Genomic DNA, 15,974 nt, shown 5'->3' with positions numbered 1-15,974 from the left:
GCCAAAAGAGAAAGTACGAGCCCATCTGCCAGAAGAATTCCATCAATTTCGAGATACACAGGTTATCCTGGATTGTACAGAGATCCGCTGCCAAACACCTTCCTCTTTGCTACTACAAAGTGAGGTCTTTTCAAATTACAAGTCTCACTGCACCTTCAAAGCTCTAGTAGGAATGGCACCTCATGGTGCAATAACATTTGTTTCTTCACTGTATGCAGGGGCTATTAGTGACCGGGAGCTGTTCAAACAGTCAGGGATCATTAACCTTCTTACCCCTGACATGGCCATCATGGTGGATAAGGGCTTCTTAATTGATAGCCTAGTGCCATGTAAAATCCACCGGCCTGTTTTCCTGACCAATGGAAAACAAATGTCAGCTGATGAAGTGACACACACTCAGTCTGTGGCTAGGCTCAGGGTACATGTTGAACGTCTTATCCGTCGTGTTAAAGAGCATAAGTTGTTTGACACAGTCATCCCCTTGTCCATTTCTGGCAGCATAAACCAACTGTTCACAGTGGCATGTTTGCTTGTGAACTACCAATGTGGACCACTTGTCAAGGCATGGAGCCATTGAGCCTAAAAACTCTCATCCTTGATGATGTGCTAAGGTTTGTATAAATATTGTACATATACTTTTGTAAATACTATGGATTTCACACTGTTCTGTATTCATACCTCTGATCAACAGACAAAACTAAGACAGTGTTTCCTTATACATTTTTTATTATAATTGCATAATACATAACACAAAAAAAACAGTAATAATCGAAAGATATATGTATATACATGTGTAATGTAATATAATAGATAGGTATATTATATTGTATATAGTGTATGTATGTAAATATTGTTTAGTGTAAATAACTATAAATAATACAATAAATATAATGATGTATAAAGATATGTGTATATATACATGTGTAATGTAATATAATAGATAGGTATATGATATTGTGTATATATTGTGTGTATGTAAATATTGTTTAGTGTAAATAACTATGAATAATACAATAAATATAATGCTGTATAAAGATATGTGTATATATACATGTGTTTTGTAATATAATAGATATAGATAGGTATATGTATTATATAAATATGTACATGAGTGTATATGTAAATAGCTAAATAAGAATAATACAATAAATATATAATACCATAAATATAATACTGTATAATAATTTCAGAGTAATTGAATGGACCACCAGTGTTATGTGGCCACACTCACACTCACAACATCAGAAATCTGCAATGACTTAAACACGCAAACACTTCAGTAGGTAGTGGTAAAAAAAAAAAAGATCTCCTCGGTCTCTAATGGTGCGCATTACATCTACATTTTTGTGTATGCGCTCAACAAGCATGTCCTCCTGTGCACATACCACGAAATCGCACCACTCCAAACCTGTTAGGAGGATCTGACCTTGTACTTGCCAATAGTACTTGTGCTGCCTCTTAAGCTGCAAAGAGCCACCAGACATTTTCAGGTAGGGACAGTCAACGTAACTCTTGGTGTTGGGGCATTTAATTTCCAGCAGGCCGAATGCTGGGTTTTCGGTAGGATCAAACACGACTCCATCGGGGGAGCACCCCAGCCATGGAGCATCAGGGTGTATAATGAACCCGCAGGGTGAATAGTTGACATTTTTTAAACTGCAGTACTCTGTCACGGCAACTGGCTCCATATCGATTCCTCTCCTCATGTCCTTCGTCATGACAGTCCCCCTCAGAATTCTGTGTGCCAGATTTTCAGCTGATGTATGACAGCGAACATGGCATGCCTCGTGAAAGCGTGTAGATGTAACTCGCATCTTTCTCAGTCGATGCCATTCCTGGCATGAGCTCTGCTCCCGTGTTGCAGCTTCAATCCTGTGGGCCATGTGGAATGACACCTGTAGCGATTTTATATATACATGTTCCTCCTCTGATAACACATGGGCGCATGTGGTTGGCTCAAGCCTATAGCCTTGGATGGGAAGGGAAGGTTGGGCAGGGGCGTCGGGGATGTTGATGATTTCCCGCATTTCTGGTGGTTTTTGCTGAAATGCTAGCACACTCCCGGCCTGGACAGCACCAAAAGCTGACTGAACTAATGGGACTTCCGCTGACATGCCCATGGTGGTAACCAGAGGTGCAAGCAAAGGGTGAAAGTCCCTATATACTTCTGCCACTCTCAATGTGGAAAGATCTGGCATTTCCCCGTCCAGTGCTTTGTAGAGAGAACTTCTGAAAATGTTGAAGTGAAAAGATGTAAAAAAAACTGCAGCATATTAACTGCATACATATTAACCACATCAACACATAGCTTAAACTAAAGGTAATATAGTCTCACCTCACACAAACAGCGGTAGAATTTTGGGGTTTGCGGACCTCCATGTCTCCCACCGGACCTGGCCTAACACCCTGACAACAATAACACATTTTGACATGGCATCACAATAGTTACATGTGCATAGGTACAATTCACATGACAGACAGATGACTTACCAAGGTCCTTGGCTTATGCCAGGTCTGCTCCGTTTCTGTGCAACTGTGCACTGGGGGTACAGCAGGGATGCCTAATTGTGAAAAGTGTGCTGTTTGATATAATAGTGCAACCAAATGGTTGCATAAGGCACACCCTGCCACACAGGAGCAGTGGGTGCTCACCAAAATGACAGGTTTCAAGTCTTTTAACACCATCTAGGGAGAAATAGAAGCTTAGATGAGAAATACCTCTTAAGAGATAAACTGTAAACAAGAAAAATATAACTAATAAAAGCATATGGTTGTATTGACTTGGTAAAGTTGGTTTTATATTCGCACTTAAAATTTTTACCCCGCTTGGCAACTTTTTAGGAAAACTTGACTATGTTCATGTGACATGGCGCTGTCCATGTATGTGGTACTGAAGGTCCTACATGATCCTACCTGTAATGATCCTCCTAATGTACAAAATACATTGATCTCTATATGCGCAGGCGGCTGAGAGACGGATCCGATGGGACCAATCAGTTACAGTCAAAAACACACACTATAGTGTCACTAAATTCAGTTCACACATCACTACTGTCCTGATGGTTATACTACACTACTACTATTTTTCCACTCCGAAGGAAAGCTCGTTTTGAGGAAATTTAGGTTGTAGCTGCAGGTGTTATATGTGTAGTTATGTGTTAGGTGTTATTTGTGTAGTAACAACTTTTAGTTCACGAGTTATTGAACGCGAAAGTCCGCGAATATAAAACCAACTTTACCTATGTTGTATTGTAGATGAGAGCTACATAGGCCTACCCATTCACATCCATAAACAGTAGACTGAGCCATGTACATTTAGATAATGTTACTTATCAGCCTAACCATTACCCTAACCATTACCCTAACATTGACCCTGGTCTCCCTACTTTCAATTCGTGTGGCTTTTCATTTTTCCTCATTGATCTATGACAGACTGCCCTCACGCTGACCTCTCCTGTCACCTTGTTTTTCATTGACACTGTTACGGAAAAAGAGGAACATACATTTTGAAACTGGATTACACTCGTTCTTACACTGTGCTAGTTTGTCTGTTTTAATATAGTTGAGTATTGTAAAACAAAATAGCTAACGTTAACAAGTTCAGTCACGTCAGTTTCTTGATTACAATGTAATTAGCATGATAACGTTAGCTACTTACCCTCATAGTTGTCGATATAGCTGCCGATATACATTTTAAATCCCTTTTCCCGCTTGCTGTTGGGAGCGGCACATGATGTTGTTATGAGCCGGTCTATGTCATTTACCGTGAGACGAGGTAAATCCTGAAGACAGCGACTATAAAAGAGAGCCATATCTGTCCGTGTATAAACAGGAAGTTGAACCGGAAGTTGATAGCCTAGTACAGTCGAACCCGGAACTGTGTCGTGCATAGAGCCTATTGATGATTTCCCTCTGGTTTTATACTGTCTCTCCATGCCAAGCACTGTAATCAAACACAGGTGTTCAGCATTTGAACTTGACCTACTTACTCATCGCCACTCTCCCGGCTCTCTCTCTCCGTGCAGACCTCGCTAAACCACGCCTCCGTCACAGCTATATTGCAAATTAAGCATTTTATAATGGTTTTCTATGGGAGAAAAATGTTGTGATGAACAATGTTGTGTTCATAACCTGATTTAATCTGCTTGCTTATGCGTTATTAATACCTTTGCTAGCCTACTGTTAAGCGTTTTCCTCGTCTTTATAACAGGACACAAAGCGTCTTATAGGCAGAAGAACGCTCACGGTGCCGGTGTCTGTTTTGGCAGATACCGCCATCTAGTGGCAGCAGGTTTTCTTACACATCTGTGTGTGGATCGTGCAAGGCCAAACCGGCGAAATGAAAGTCTCAAAATCCAAATGAATCAAATAGGATCGACTCACAAACGAGTCAATGAATGCATGCGCGTCACCTGATCCACAAATGCACGGATTACTTTTTGCACGTGGAAATTATGACACTTTACTACAAAATAGAACATTTATACTCCCAAAAATTACTTTATTGGTACAAAATGTTTCACGTTAATGAAAATCTTAATTCTACAGACACCAGTTGAAAAGCATTTGTTTCAGTGTAGAAACGCACATTTGCAAATTTTTAAAATCGTTTACACATTAATGAATAGCACTGGGCTTGTTCATTGGTTGTTTGTGTGTGTGCGGGTCTTGAAATGCTGTAAACTGCGAAAATCCAAATGAACCGAACGCGATCCACTCGAACAAGACGTCAATAAATGCACGCGTGTCACCTGATTCACAAATGCACAGATTACTTTTTGAATGAGCAATTTATTATTTATGAATGCAGAACAGAAAATTTTTATTCGCAAACATGTACAAATCGCTGCACAATCATTCAAACCCAAATTCCACAGATTCAAATCGAATGGCATTTGTGGCTAGTAAGATACATTCATAACATTTATCTAGTACATGGATAATTGTGTGTACATTCATTAATCGTTTTGAGTCTAAGATCATCCCATACTAGTCAGCCCAGATGAGAGATGTTGTGCTCCGGGAGGTCCCTGGTAGCGTGTCCCACATCCGAGTCAGAAAATTAGAGCTCGACACACTGGATAGCAGCAACTTATAGGCGGCATCACAGGTGATTTTTAGGCAGCACCAGGCAGTGACTGCAATTCTCCGGGTTCTCCAAGGCCTTGTCCGCGTGCTTGAGGCCCAAGCAAACCACGCAGAACGGATGAAGGTCTTTTGCGGCGATCAGACAAGAAAGTGAGCAGTGTAGTTCCAACCAAGCTGTGTCAGTGCAGAGATTGCGAGGAGTGAATGACAATTGATGAACAATAGCGCGTGCAGGCCTTATATGCCCACAGGTAAGGGGTGGGGCCTTACCGGGTATTGGCTGTGCATTTCTGTCTTGCCAGACTTGGTGCAATTGGATGCTTTTGCAGAGGTCAGGTACGGATGCCCTTCCCATAGGGGGATCTCGAACACGAGATCCTGCTCTCATCGTGATTCCATCCAACACACACACACACACACACACACACACACACACACACACACACACACACACACACACACACACACACACACACACACACACACACACATACACATACGTCTGCCTCAGAGTCTCTCTGACATGATGTCATGGGAAGAGAATGAAACACACTTACACAAGAGATGCAATCAAAATCTTTAAAGTTTACTTAGGACACAAACAATTTATATAAGCTGTTTTCCTTATGGGAACTGATAGTTTCTCCCCACAATGTAAAAAAAAAATCAGGTTTTACTATCCTTTGGACATAGTAAAAGGAATATCTGGAACACACACGGACAAATATACATTTTGTTCATTTTGTAATATGAAATTAGTTTCCCTCCAGTTTTACGGCTTGAATGTATTCCTGTGTGTAGGAAAATTGCTTTTGGAAAGCTGAACATCAGTTTATTGGAAATGTATCACTGGAATTTTTATTCTTATTACATTATCAGTTTGTGTGTTTATATAATCCATCAAAATGCTGTTTATCTTAATTTCAGAGAAGATTAAGATCACATGAGCTCTTGCTCTAAATGCTTCAATCTAGTGTTCAGTCCAAAGTCTGTTTGAAATTAATACACAAGTGTCTTTTTTTTCCGTCTGTAAAATTATAAGAAGGAACATTTAGTTAAGGTGACCATAATTACAGGCAAAATATCATTTATTTCTGTGGTTACCAATCGGAATAAATCCAGATTCAAAAATAATTAACTAATTATTTATTTGCAGTCATTCTTTGTGTGATATGAATCAGTAGGTGCGTTTACATGGAGCACTGTAATCGGTTTAAAAGTCCAATCCGAATAAAAATACTCCATATAAACACCTCAATCGGAATAAAAATGGCCAAACCGAATGAAATTGTAATCGGTTTGAGAGGGGTGGGATAAACCTTTTCACGAACCGATCAAACGAAAAATTCCACCATGTAAACGACCTGATCCGATTACTTTGAGTGCACGTCTTTCTGTGACGTGATATACAGCGCGCGCCTCCTCAACTGAAGAAGTATACACACCAGGCTCATGTTGACAAGAGAGGAAAGTTCATTTTTCTGAGGTATTAAACTTTTTATTTCGTAACATGTTATGAACATGATGTTTGAATAATGACACAGACATAGCCAGGCTACACCATCTCATCTTGACAGCGTTTGTCCTAGGCTTCAACTGCGCCTGACAGAATCATTTATTTTTCTGAGGTGATTCTTACACTTTACGACAAATAATAAATAGCTTTTATAAAACTGTATAAGTCCTGGTGGCCGTTGAGAGCTGTCATTTCAACGGGGAACATTCAAGCTGCTCTCTGTTTCTCGTTAGTTAAGTTAGCTATAAAAAAAAAATCGACAACTGCTTCAAATTTGTTAAGTAACATTACCCACAGTCTACTTTAATTACTTTTGTTAATATTTATACCTTTGTGATTATGGTATCTTTCCTTAATCATCTGAAATATATATGTTTAGTACTACTAGTAATGATGCTGAGCACGTCTTGAATGCTTCATTCATGTTTCACCGTATATCCTATGTTTTTATTAATAATTTAAGTGCATTTTATTGTTAATTTTGTGTTTTTCAAAATAAATGAATTGAATTCATTTTTGATTCCGCATTCATCGTTCACAGCTGTTGAAATAGCCATTGTATAGGACATAAATTAGGTTAAACTACTGAATGTCCGCCCACAGAAAAATAAATAAATATAAAAATTACCAACACAGAACTATTGATTCACGATACGTAACGAATCTGAGGCGGCAGACAAACTGTGTGCGCATGTCACAAAATGATTCCTACTGAAAGTCAGCACATGCAAACACCAGATCGGTTTAGATAACGGCTCATGTAAACAGTCCACCGAATCTTTCAATCGGAATGATTTTAATCGGAATGACAAAAAAGTGCGCATGTAAACGTGGCTAGTGTGTGTGTGTGTGTGTGTGTGTGTGTGTGTGTTCAGGATCTGATCTGAAGCTGTTTAACAGCCTAATGTCATGTGTCAAAAATATCCTTTCATTATTGATTAACCACTTTGTACTTTGTGGTGGTTTAAACACCCTGGCGTGCCTATGATAAAGAAAAACAGATAAAGAACGTAATCTTACCACACAACAAATTCAGACGTTTCAGTCTAGCAGATGTCCATGACCACATTATCAGAAGTGCAGATTCTTGCACTTTCTCATAACTCAGGATATTTTAGCATGTGAAGGAAAACCACACATATAATTATTAACTCAGTATACCGAATGATACGTACACACATCAGTGGTTTTCTATCGCACCTAGTACTAAGACAGACATAATTCATAAGTTTTGTTTTGTGGAAATGCAAAATCTGTGATTATTTCATACAGAAAGGCATTAAAAAACTGGTAAATCTGCTTTTATTTACATCGACTCTCTTAGAAGAAAACAAACACAACTCTAGGTATTTATTTGATACAGTGGCTAAATTAACCAAAAATAAAGCTTCAACTTCATACGTTTCCAAACAGCACAGCAGTAATGACTTTATTAACTTCTTTACTTGCAAGATTGATAATATTAGAGAGAAAATTACAACCATTCAACCGTCTACTACAGTATCACATCAGACCCTGAGGAAAACTTTAATTCATTCATTCATTGCTATAATACTTTTCTAACTAATGGACCAAAAACCTCCACAAGTAATAACCATAGACTGTAAAAAAAAAAAAATAACAGACCGCAGATAAATAGCTATCCACCTGTCACTCAAAGTGGCCACGCCCTTAATTATGCAGAACTTTAAGACTTCATATAAAGTAAATGAATGAGTTATAAAACAATTTACCCCCCTCACAGTTGTCATGAAGGGCAAAATTAGCCGTATAGACCAAAACCACAATTTGTACCAGACTGTATGTTTTATTTATGTTTTATTAGTAGTAGTAGTAACAGTATTAGTAGTAATGTAATAAAAATTATAAATGTATAATCTACCAGTATAATCAAAGTCTAGTCATCAAAACCCAGGTTACAGAGGGCAGAGAGAGAGAGAGAAAAAATAGCACGACAATTACTCACAAAGTTCTTCGAAAAGAAAGGGTATATGTTTATTCACATATCTTTCTTTGATGTAATGTTAGCGATAGACAACCACTACCTGATAGTGTATTCAATAGGTTACGTTTTTCACCACTGAAAATAAAAAGAATGTAATTTTGGCTTTTGTAAATGTGACTTATATAAGGCATTTAACGTCAAAAAATATATATATAAAAAAGTAGACACTTAAAGGTTTCTATTGATAGATATATTTCTCACGTCAGTGTGTGCGTCATGTTTTCGCTGTGTTTTGGTTAATTTTTGTGCATGTGAGCCAGAAAGATGTTCAAGGAGACAGAGAAGCACATCCTGTTGTTTTCTTTAGTGTTCATAGGCTTGACATTTCGATGTTATTTTTAATGTCCAAAAATTAAGTTGTTTCCACTGCTGAAGGAAAAATCCAAGTGATCGAGCCGGCGCCGGCGCCTTGCACGCGAGCATAATATGTCCATTTGAGCACTGCCAATCTGACATCGCAACCTGTTCATTATCAAAATAAAATACAGTCAACCGAACATATACAAAGTTACGTGGGCTTTATGTTCACAGCTGCTAAGCTTTGGGAAGGGGAATATGCAGGTCATGAAGGAAAAGGTGATGGAGATGAGAAGCAGCTATTTAACACAGATATAGTACATAAAATTTAATTGCTGACAACGATTTTGGATCGCTATAGGTTGGCCTTTATGTTTGGTATGATAGGGGGCCCAATCTCATATTCTTTCAGAGGGACCAAAATTGGTAGCAGTGCCCCTGCAGACAGTAGAATGGAAAAACATACTGTGTAGAAAAACTCAACTGTAATAAATAATGCACTGGTGTGAAGGAGAGGCCGTAAAAGCCTTACTTATAGTATGAAGTTATGCACCGGTGTGTGTGTGTGTGTGTGTGTGTGAGTGTGAGTGGCAGCTAAAGTCTTTCCCCCAGGTATTTTAACTGTTCAAGAGGGAAATGGCCTGTGGGAAGAAACTGTTCCTGTGCCTAGATGTTCTAGTGGCCAGTGATTGGAGTCGCCGTCCGGATGGTAACAGTTCAAACAGGCGGTGTCCAGGGTGAGCGGAGTCTGTGATGATTTTCCCTGCTCTCTTCCTCACTCTGGAAGAGTACAGGTCCTGGAGGGTTGGCAGGGGAGCACCAATAATCCTTTTTGCACTGTCAATACTGGTAACTCTGTTTGTAAGAAAAGCACAATATAGTATTGATTAAAAAAAAACAAATAAACTGTAAACCACTTAGTGATTTTGCACAATTTGACCAGAATCTAAATACACAGCAATGACAAACAAAGGGTAAAGCAAGAATAGGAAATAAATATGCACAATCAAACATTAGTATTACATACAGCTTTTAGACAAACTACTCTACATATGAACCAAAACAGATAACTTTTACAGAAGCACTATAAAAACACAATATTTCCATAAATGCTTACCATACACAATAATAAACTCACTGCACCAATCCACCAAATGATACATGCACACATTTATTTACATTGGTAATGCTGACAACAACAACTCAAGATGGAAAATTGCAAAGTTATTAAATTATTCATAAATATCTTAAAGAGCACCAATCACGGCATTTAAAATGTTCCAAATATTGCTTTAGAAGTCCCCAACAACAGTTTTGCATGCATGCAATGACAAAAAAGACTTTAGTTTTCTTATAATATGCATTTATTTTTTACCTGTTTTGACAGCGATTCTCAAATGATTCCTTTAGTGATTCACTTTTCAAAACCCCGCCTTTACGTGACGCTAATCTGCGGTGATTGGTATAGTCTGTGCAGATATTTTCGGAAACGGAACGCCCATCAAAGTCTTATAGTGACAGTAATTTGTTAATATGTGTCAGGAGTTATGAATATGAAAACCGCGTCGGTACCGTTTGATTGTAATATGAGCCTCAGCTGATCTCATTCATAAAAAAACTCCTCACGAAGACTCGCGACAAATCAACATCCCTCAGGGCTTTTAGTTCAAAAGTGTGCAGATGAGGAGAAATATTGATAGATTCTCATATGTCTGTGTCAAATTTTTAAACAGAGGAGTATTTTTTATTCAATATTTCCTCAAAATATAGCGCAGATATAGCCTAATCATGAGCGATTGAATATCTTATGTGTTGTTTTCAATTCATACTGGCAGCCGGAGGGCGCTCTGTGCACATGTAGTCCATGTACAGACAGACGAAGAAGATACCATGTGCCATAATAGAAGTCCATAATAAAAGCTTCCTGAGATCGCGAAACATACATTTGACGACTAATAAACACTCAATCGCGACGATGTATGGTTTGTCTTCAAGCCACTTAGTCTTCAAATGCTCATCCTTGGTCAGATGATAAAGTTTGCTTTTGAGTCGCACTTCAGAACACAGTGTCTCGTCGCCATGATGTTTTCTAGTTTTCACTGGCGTCTTGGAGCGCAATAAGTGGGCGTATCGTATTGAAATAACTTGACAAGTTGACGTCATCTAGTCAGAGAAAAAGCTTCGGTCTTCTAACGATTCTTAAAAATGACTCAGAGTCGACTCTTACTTTTGAAAGAAAATAACTATATATACGGTGCACTGTCATATTTCAAACTATGCAGGATGTTTTTGTTCACTTAGATCTATGTTACACACTACATTAAAGGTACATTTCCAAATTCCATGATAGGTGCTCTTTAAGGAATTTCATTGGCACTTTTTCCATTGGCTGCTTGTGTTTTAAAAGACTCTTTTCTTTATATTTTCTTCTCTGTATTTATATATGTGTATATAAACTGTGCAACAATGTTCATTGTAAAAGGTAAAAATATAAATAGAAGTGTGTGTGTGTGTGTGTGTGTGTGTGTGTGTGTGTGTGTGTGTGTGTGTGTGTGTGTGTGTGTGTGTGTGTGTGTGTGTGTGTGTGTGTGTGTGTGTGTGTGTGTGTGTGTGTGTGTGTGTGTGTGTGTGTGTGCATGTTTTTGTGAAATATCAGGACACAAATGTGTATAATGACATGGGTATGACATAGGTATTACAAAAAGAGGGTGAAATATGAGGACGTTCCCCATTTCCTCACTTTTCAAAATGCTTATAAATCACACAGAACAAGGTTTTTTTCACAGTCTCCTGTGAGGGTTAGGTTTAGGGGCTGGGGCAGTGTAAGGGGATAGAAAATACGGTTTGTACCGTATAAAAACCATTACGCCTATGGAATGTCCTCACATTTCACAAAAACAAACATGTGTGTGTGTGTGTGTGTGTGTGTGTGTGTGTGTTCAAGGACATGAACTGTGATTCTACTGTAGTGTAACTCCTAGAACATTAAAATAAAATCAGCCATTTTGGTGGAGTTTGCTGGAGATCAAGGACATGAAAAGGCGGACAGCTTACACCTGTGAGGCCTTGAGAAGGATCTTGGAATCTTTGGGAAAGTAACAACTTGTGTCAATATAAAAAAAATATTAGAACCTAACTTGAGCGGTAAACAACAGGAGTATAAAAGCACACGAGAGGCTGTGGGGATGACAGAGCAAGAGCTGGAGACAGACATCAGTGAAGAATGAAGGGTTTAGTGTGTTTACTGCTGCTGTTGGAAACCTTTGTGTTTGTAGAAGGAGGACTCAATGAGAACGACATCAGTCAACAACTCAGCTCTGGGGACAGAAGACAGAATCCACCTCAAACAGACACTGAAGCTTCAACTGAATTCCCTGACATCTATGCAACACTGAGAGAACTGACCGCCACGGTCACAGAGCAGAAAGAAATCAATAGAGCTTTAGAGACGCGACTGAGAGATGCTGAACAGGCTGCAGAACAACAGACGATTAGCCTGGAAGAGCTGGAGAAGAAAACTGATGGTACCTCACCAAAACATTCACTCTTTTATCAATGATTTTCAAAGTAAAACACCAGTGCAATACATTGCATAGTGTGAAGTTGAGTATTTACTGTGTAAATTGTGTTATCTATTACAATAATCAGTGTGAATGTGATTTAACAGAATCTTTATTCCTTCACAGAAACTCTGAGTCAAGTGGAGGAGTTGAGGCAGGAGAACAGAGGTGAAAGAGTGAATGATGTTAAATTCAGTGAATACATTCTCAGTGTAATACAGTAATATATCACAATATTGCTTCTGTTTTTCAACAACAGACAGAGAGATTGCTTTTTCAGCTTCACTGATGGAATCTGGCAATGGATATGTTGGTCCTTTTACCACTGACATCACATTAACCTACAAGAACGTCTACACAAACATAGGGAACGCCTACAACCCAATCACAGGTAATTATCAATGAATGGCGTCATAAACTCAATTTATAGTGTTAGATCAGAGGAATCTTCACGTCAGAAATATCAAATCCAGCCCTGGACGCTGGATCTTGGCAAAAAATATCCGTTTGTCTGGTGTGTGCAGCAAACCTGTCAACAGAAAGTCTTGTCTGGTACCTTAAGATTCTATTGTAGCGACTATGAGTCAGATAAAATAATAACTCAACTGGGAATTGAATTAAAGTGAAAGAGACTCGAATGACACTATAATTTATAAATAATTCAGAATTGATGTTTACACCTTAACTTATTCGTCCGCCGATATGTAAGAACTTAAAGGGGGCTCTGTTAAAGGGAAACATGTATATTTAGCTCAAATTAATGAATTCATAGGGAATTTTGAGAGTCTATTTTACAGCTGAGCAAATGACTCTTCCAGCGTTCATTTGAACGGGCTGTAAATATCAACTCTGCAGCAGATATTAATATCCGAACAATAGTGAAACACTATTTAACAGCCAGGTAACTTAGATCGGCAGTTCAAGACATTAAATTGATAAGCACATAACACAAGAACAGTTATCTTTGAATACAAACGGAACTTTATTGATTACTCTAACACATCAAACTAATATCAAACATAAACACATGCACTCGCACATTCACCCATGATTTCCCATGATTTACTCACCCTGAAGTCATCCTAGGTGTATATGACATTCTTCTTTCAGACAAATAAAATCTGAGTTATATTAAAAAAGTCCTGGCTCTTCCAAGCTTTATAATGGCAGTGACTGTTACTCTGTTTTTGAAGTCCATAAAAAAATGCACCTGTCCGTTAAATAACGTGCTCCACATGGCTTTGTGGGGTTAATAAAGGCATTCTGGAGCGAATCGATACGTTTGTGTAAGAGAAATATCCATATTTAAAACTTTATAAAGTTAAGTGTCGGCCGATCGCCTTCCGTATTCAATTTATGGAAAAAGTGTTGAAAGTGCCTCTGCCGATCAAAGGCTTACGTTACCAGGTAAGCTTGAATTGCGAGAAGGCACTTTCAACACTTTATAAAGTTTTAAATATAGATATTTTTCTTACACAAACGCATCGATTCACTTCAGAAGGCCTTTATTAACACCCCGGAGCCGTGTGGAGCACGTTATTTGACGGACAGATGAATTTTTTTATGTACTTCAAAAACAGAGCAACAGTCACTGCCATTATAAAGCTTGGAAGAGCCAGGACTTTTTTAATATAACTAATAAGAAGAATGTCATATACACCTAGGATGACTTAAGGGTGAGTAAATCATGGGCTCATTTTAATTTTTGGGTGAACTATACCTTTAAGTCTTCTATCAGCATGAGAGTTTGACTCAGAAAGCCAGATAAGAGCAGAAGATGTGATGATTAAAAAAAATAGCAAAGTTTTATTGAATAATCTTCTTTCGTCTGGCCAGTACAATTCCAAAAAGTGTTGTTAGGGGGAAAACAATGGAAATTCATTGCTTCACAACATCATCCTGTGACAATAAAAAACTTGCAATTGAGACATTCTCTGATCTCCTAATCATCAAAACATCCCTTCAGACCACAATCATAAGTTTTAAACAACAACACAAAAGAAATTATAAGTTATATAGAATATAAATACATAAATTAATAATTATAAAATAATAAATGATGTAAATGAATAATATGAATAAATTATATAAATCTACATAAATGATTAATAATTATAAATAATTATAAATTAAATTGTATAAAAGAAAACAAAGTAAATAAACTTGTATGTATGATTGATCACAGGTTGCTATTGAAAATCTTCAGACCTCTCTGATGTTGTGTATTGTGTGTAAGAGAATTAAATGATCTGCCATCACTGAAAACTATTACACAGTGTGTTTGGTAATTAATCAATCCTACAGGAAACAGCTGATTCTGTATCTCTCGTTGTTTGATTCAGGTGTTTTCACAGCCCCACTGAAAGGAGCGTACATGTTCAGATTCTCTCTTTATGGTTATGGCCCAACTCCATTAAAAGCAGACATTGTTAAGAATGGAAAGCGTGTGGCTATAGCAGATGTTGATCAGCCTCAGAAAGCATTACACTCTTCGAATGGAGTTGTGTTGATCCTGGAGGTTGGAGATGCTGTCTATATGAGACTTCATTCTGGCCACAGGATATATGATAATAGCCAGAATAACCACTGCACTTTCAGTGGTTTCCTACTGTTTCCCCTTTAAGAGAACAGGAGCTTTGCAGAATGTGATTCCAGTAATTCTGAACCTTCAGCGAATGATTTAAGATGATAATCATGAAGAGTCATTAACCTATGAACCAGTATTAATGAGGAATAATGTGTGTTTGAAATTTGCAATAGATTACTGTACGAAAGTCTGTATGAGACACTATACTCACAAGTTCTAAACTGTCTATACATGTCACATTGTATAAAGGGTTTCATAACTGAGACAGGCAGGACCCATAAATATCACATGTGACTCAAAAGTGTTTTGTTAGAGCAGTAAATCTAGAATGTCAAATAATATCTTTTTAAATGTATCTTGTTACTGATCCTTGATCTGTATCTCTTCATCCTACATAAATAAATAAGCGAATAAAGAGACATTTTGGCATTTTCTTTACCTCGTATTTTCATGAACATTTCCCCATTAAATCAGTAGTACAATAATGTCAGGTCAACAATATTTGTTTTGAAGTTATGATATCATGTGGTATAATAATGGCCCTGTCATGTAATTCATGACATGTAGTTTCAATTTAATTCAGTTTTTGTCTCTAAAATATAGGATTAAAAACTAAAAAGTCTATTTTTTATGATTCCAGTATCTAATGTACCAGTAGATCAAAGGCTAATCCCATTTCCTTATATATAGAGCAGTGTATGCCTAGCAAACCAGTGAAGTATGGCATCATTATATGAGCTGCATGCATTACCCACTGCAGTCATGTCTGGAGTATTCACCTGGAAGCCTGAAGATGGCGCTCCAGAATGGATCCAGGGCCTGTGCTTGACATGTCCACAGGTCTGAGTGGTCACAACATTGCCTGTGATTTTTTTCATCTCCTATCTACTATACTAAAGATGAAGCTAACAATGATGTGGA

General features: G+C 37.9%; 3 protein-coding genes across 3 annotated transcripts in view; 2 read left to right on the top strand and 1 right to left on the bottom strand.

Moving 5' to 3' along the window:
- Positions 1–15,974, top strand: part of LOC307126529 (uncharacterized protein) — a 1,210,917-nt gene that overhangs the window by 316,682 nt on the left and 878,261 nt on the right. The gene's annotated exons all lie outside the window — the stretch shown is intronic.
- LOC307126805 (uncharacterized protein) lies at positions 978–3,749 on the bottom strand. Its single transcript, XM_079817516.1, has 4 exons — positions 3,659–3,749; positions 2,491–2,685; positions 2,336–2,406; positions 978–2,229 (listed from the first exon to the last, which is right to left on the bottom strand). The coding sequence occupies exons 1-4, from the start codon at positions 3,662–3,664 to the stop codon at positions 1,260–1,262; spliced, it is 1,242 nt and encodes a 413-aa protein (XP_079673642.1). The 5' UTR covers positions 3,665–3,749; the 3' UTR covers positions 978–1,259.
- Positions 12,094–15,473, top strand: LOC307126347 (cerebellin-4-like). The gene is made up of 4 exons (XM_079816810.1): positions 12,094–12,430; positions 12,593–12,634; positions 12,726–12,857; positions 14,809–15,473. The coding sequence occupies exons 1-4, from the start codon at positions 12,130–12,132 to the stop codon at positions 15,087–15,089; spliced, it is 756 nt and encodes a 251-aa protein (XP_079672936.1). The 5' UTR covers positions 12,094–12,129; the 3' UTR covers positions 15,090–15,473.

Source organism: Gobio gobio (assembly GCF_949357685.1).
Source record: "Gobio gobio genome assembly, chromosome: 5".
NCBI classification, from domain to species: domain Eukaryota; kingdom Metazoa; phylum Chordata; class Actinopteri; order Cypriniformes; family Gobionidae; genus Gobio; species Gobio gobio.
This window is presented reverse-complemented; position numbering and strand designations above follow the sequence as displayed.

Bases quoted from the DNA above. Each gene is read 5' to 3' on its own strand.
- LOC307126805 (XM_079817516.1), bottom strand. The intron at 2,407-2,490 runs GTAAGTCATCTG...TATTGTTGTCAG, and splicing joins GGCATAAGCCAAGGACCTTG to GGTGTTAGGCCAGGTCCGGT. The intron at 2,230-2,335 runs GTGAGACTATAT...CAACATTTTCAG, and splicing joins TCTACCGCTGTTTGTGTGAG to AAGTTCTCTCTACAAAGCAC.
- LOC307126347 (XM_079816810.1), top strand. From the start codon at position 12,130: ATGAAGGGTTTAGTGTGTTTACTGCTGCTGTTGGAAACCTTTGTGTTT. The intron at 12,431-12,592 runs GTACCTCACCAA...ATTCCTTCACAG, and splicing joins GCTGGAGAAGAAAACTGATG to AAACTCTGAGTCAAGTGGAG. The intron at 12,635-12,725 runs GTGAAAGAGTGA...TTTCAACAACAG, and splicing joins GTTGAGGCAGGAGAACAGAG to ACAGAGAGATTGCTTTTTCA.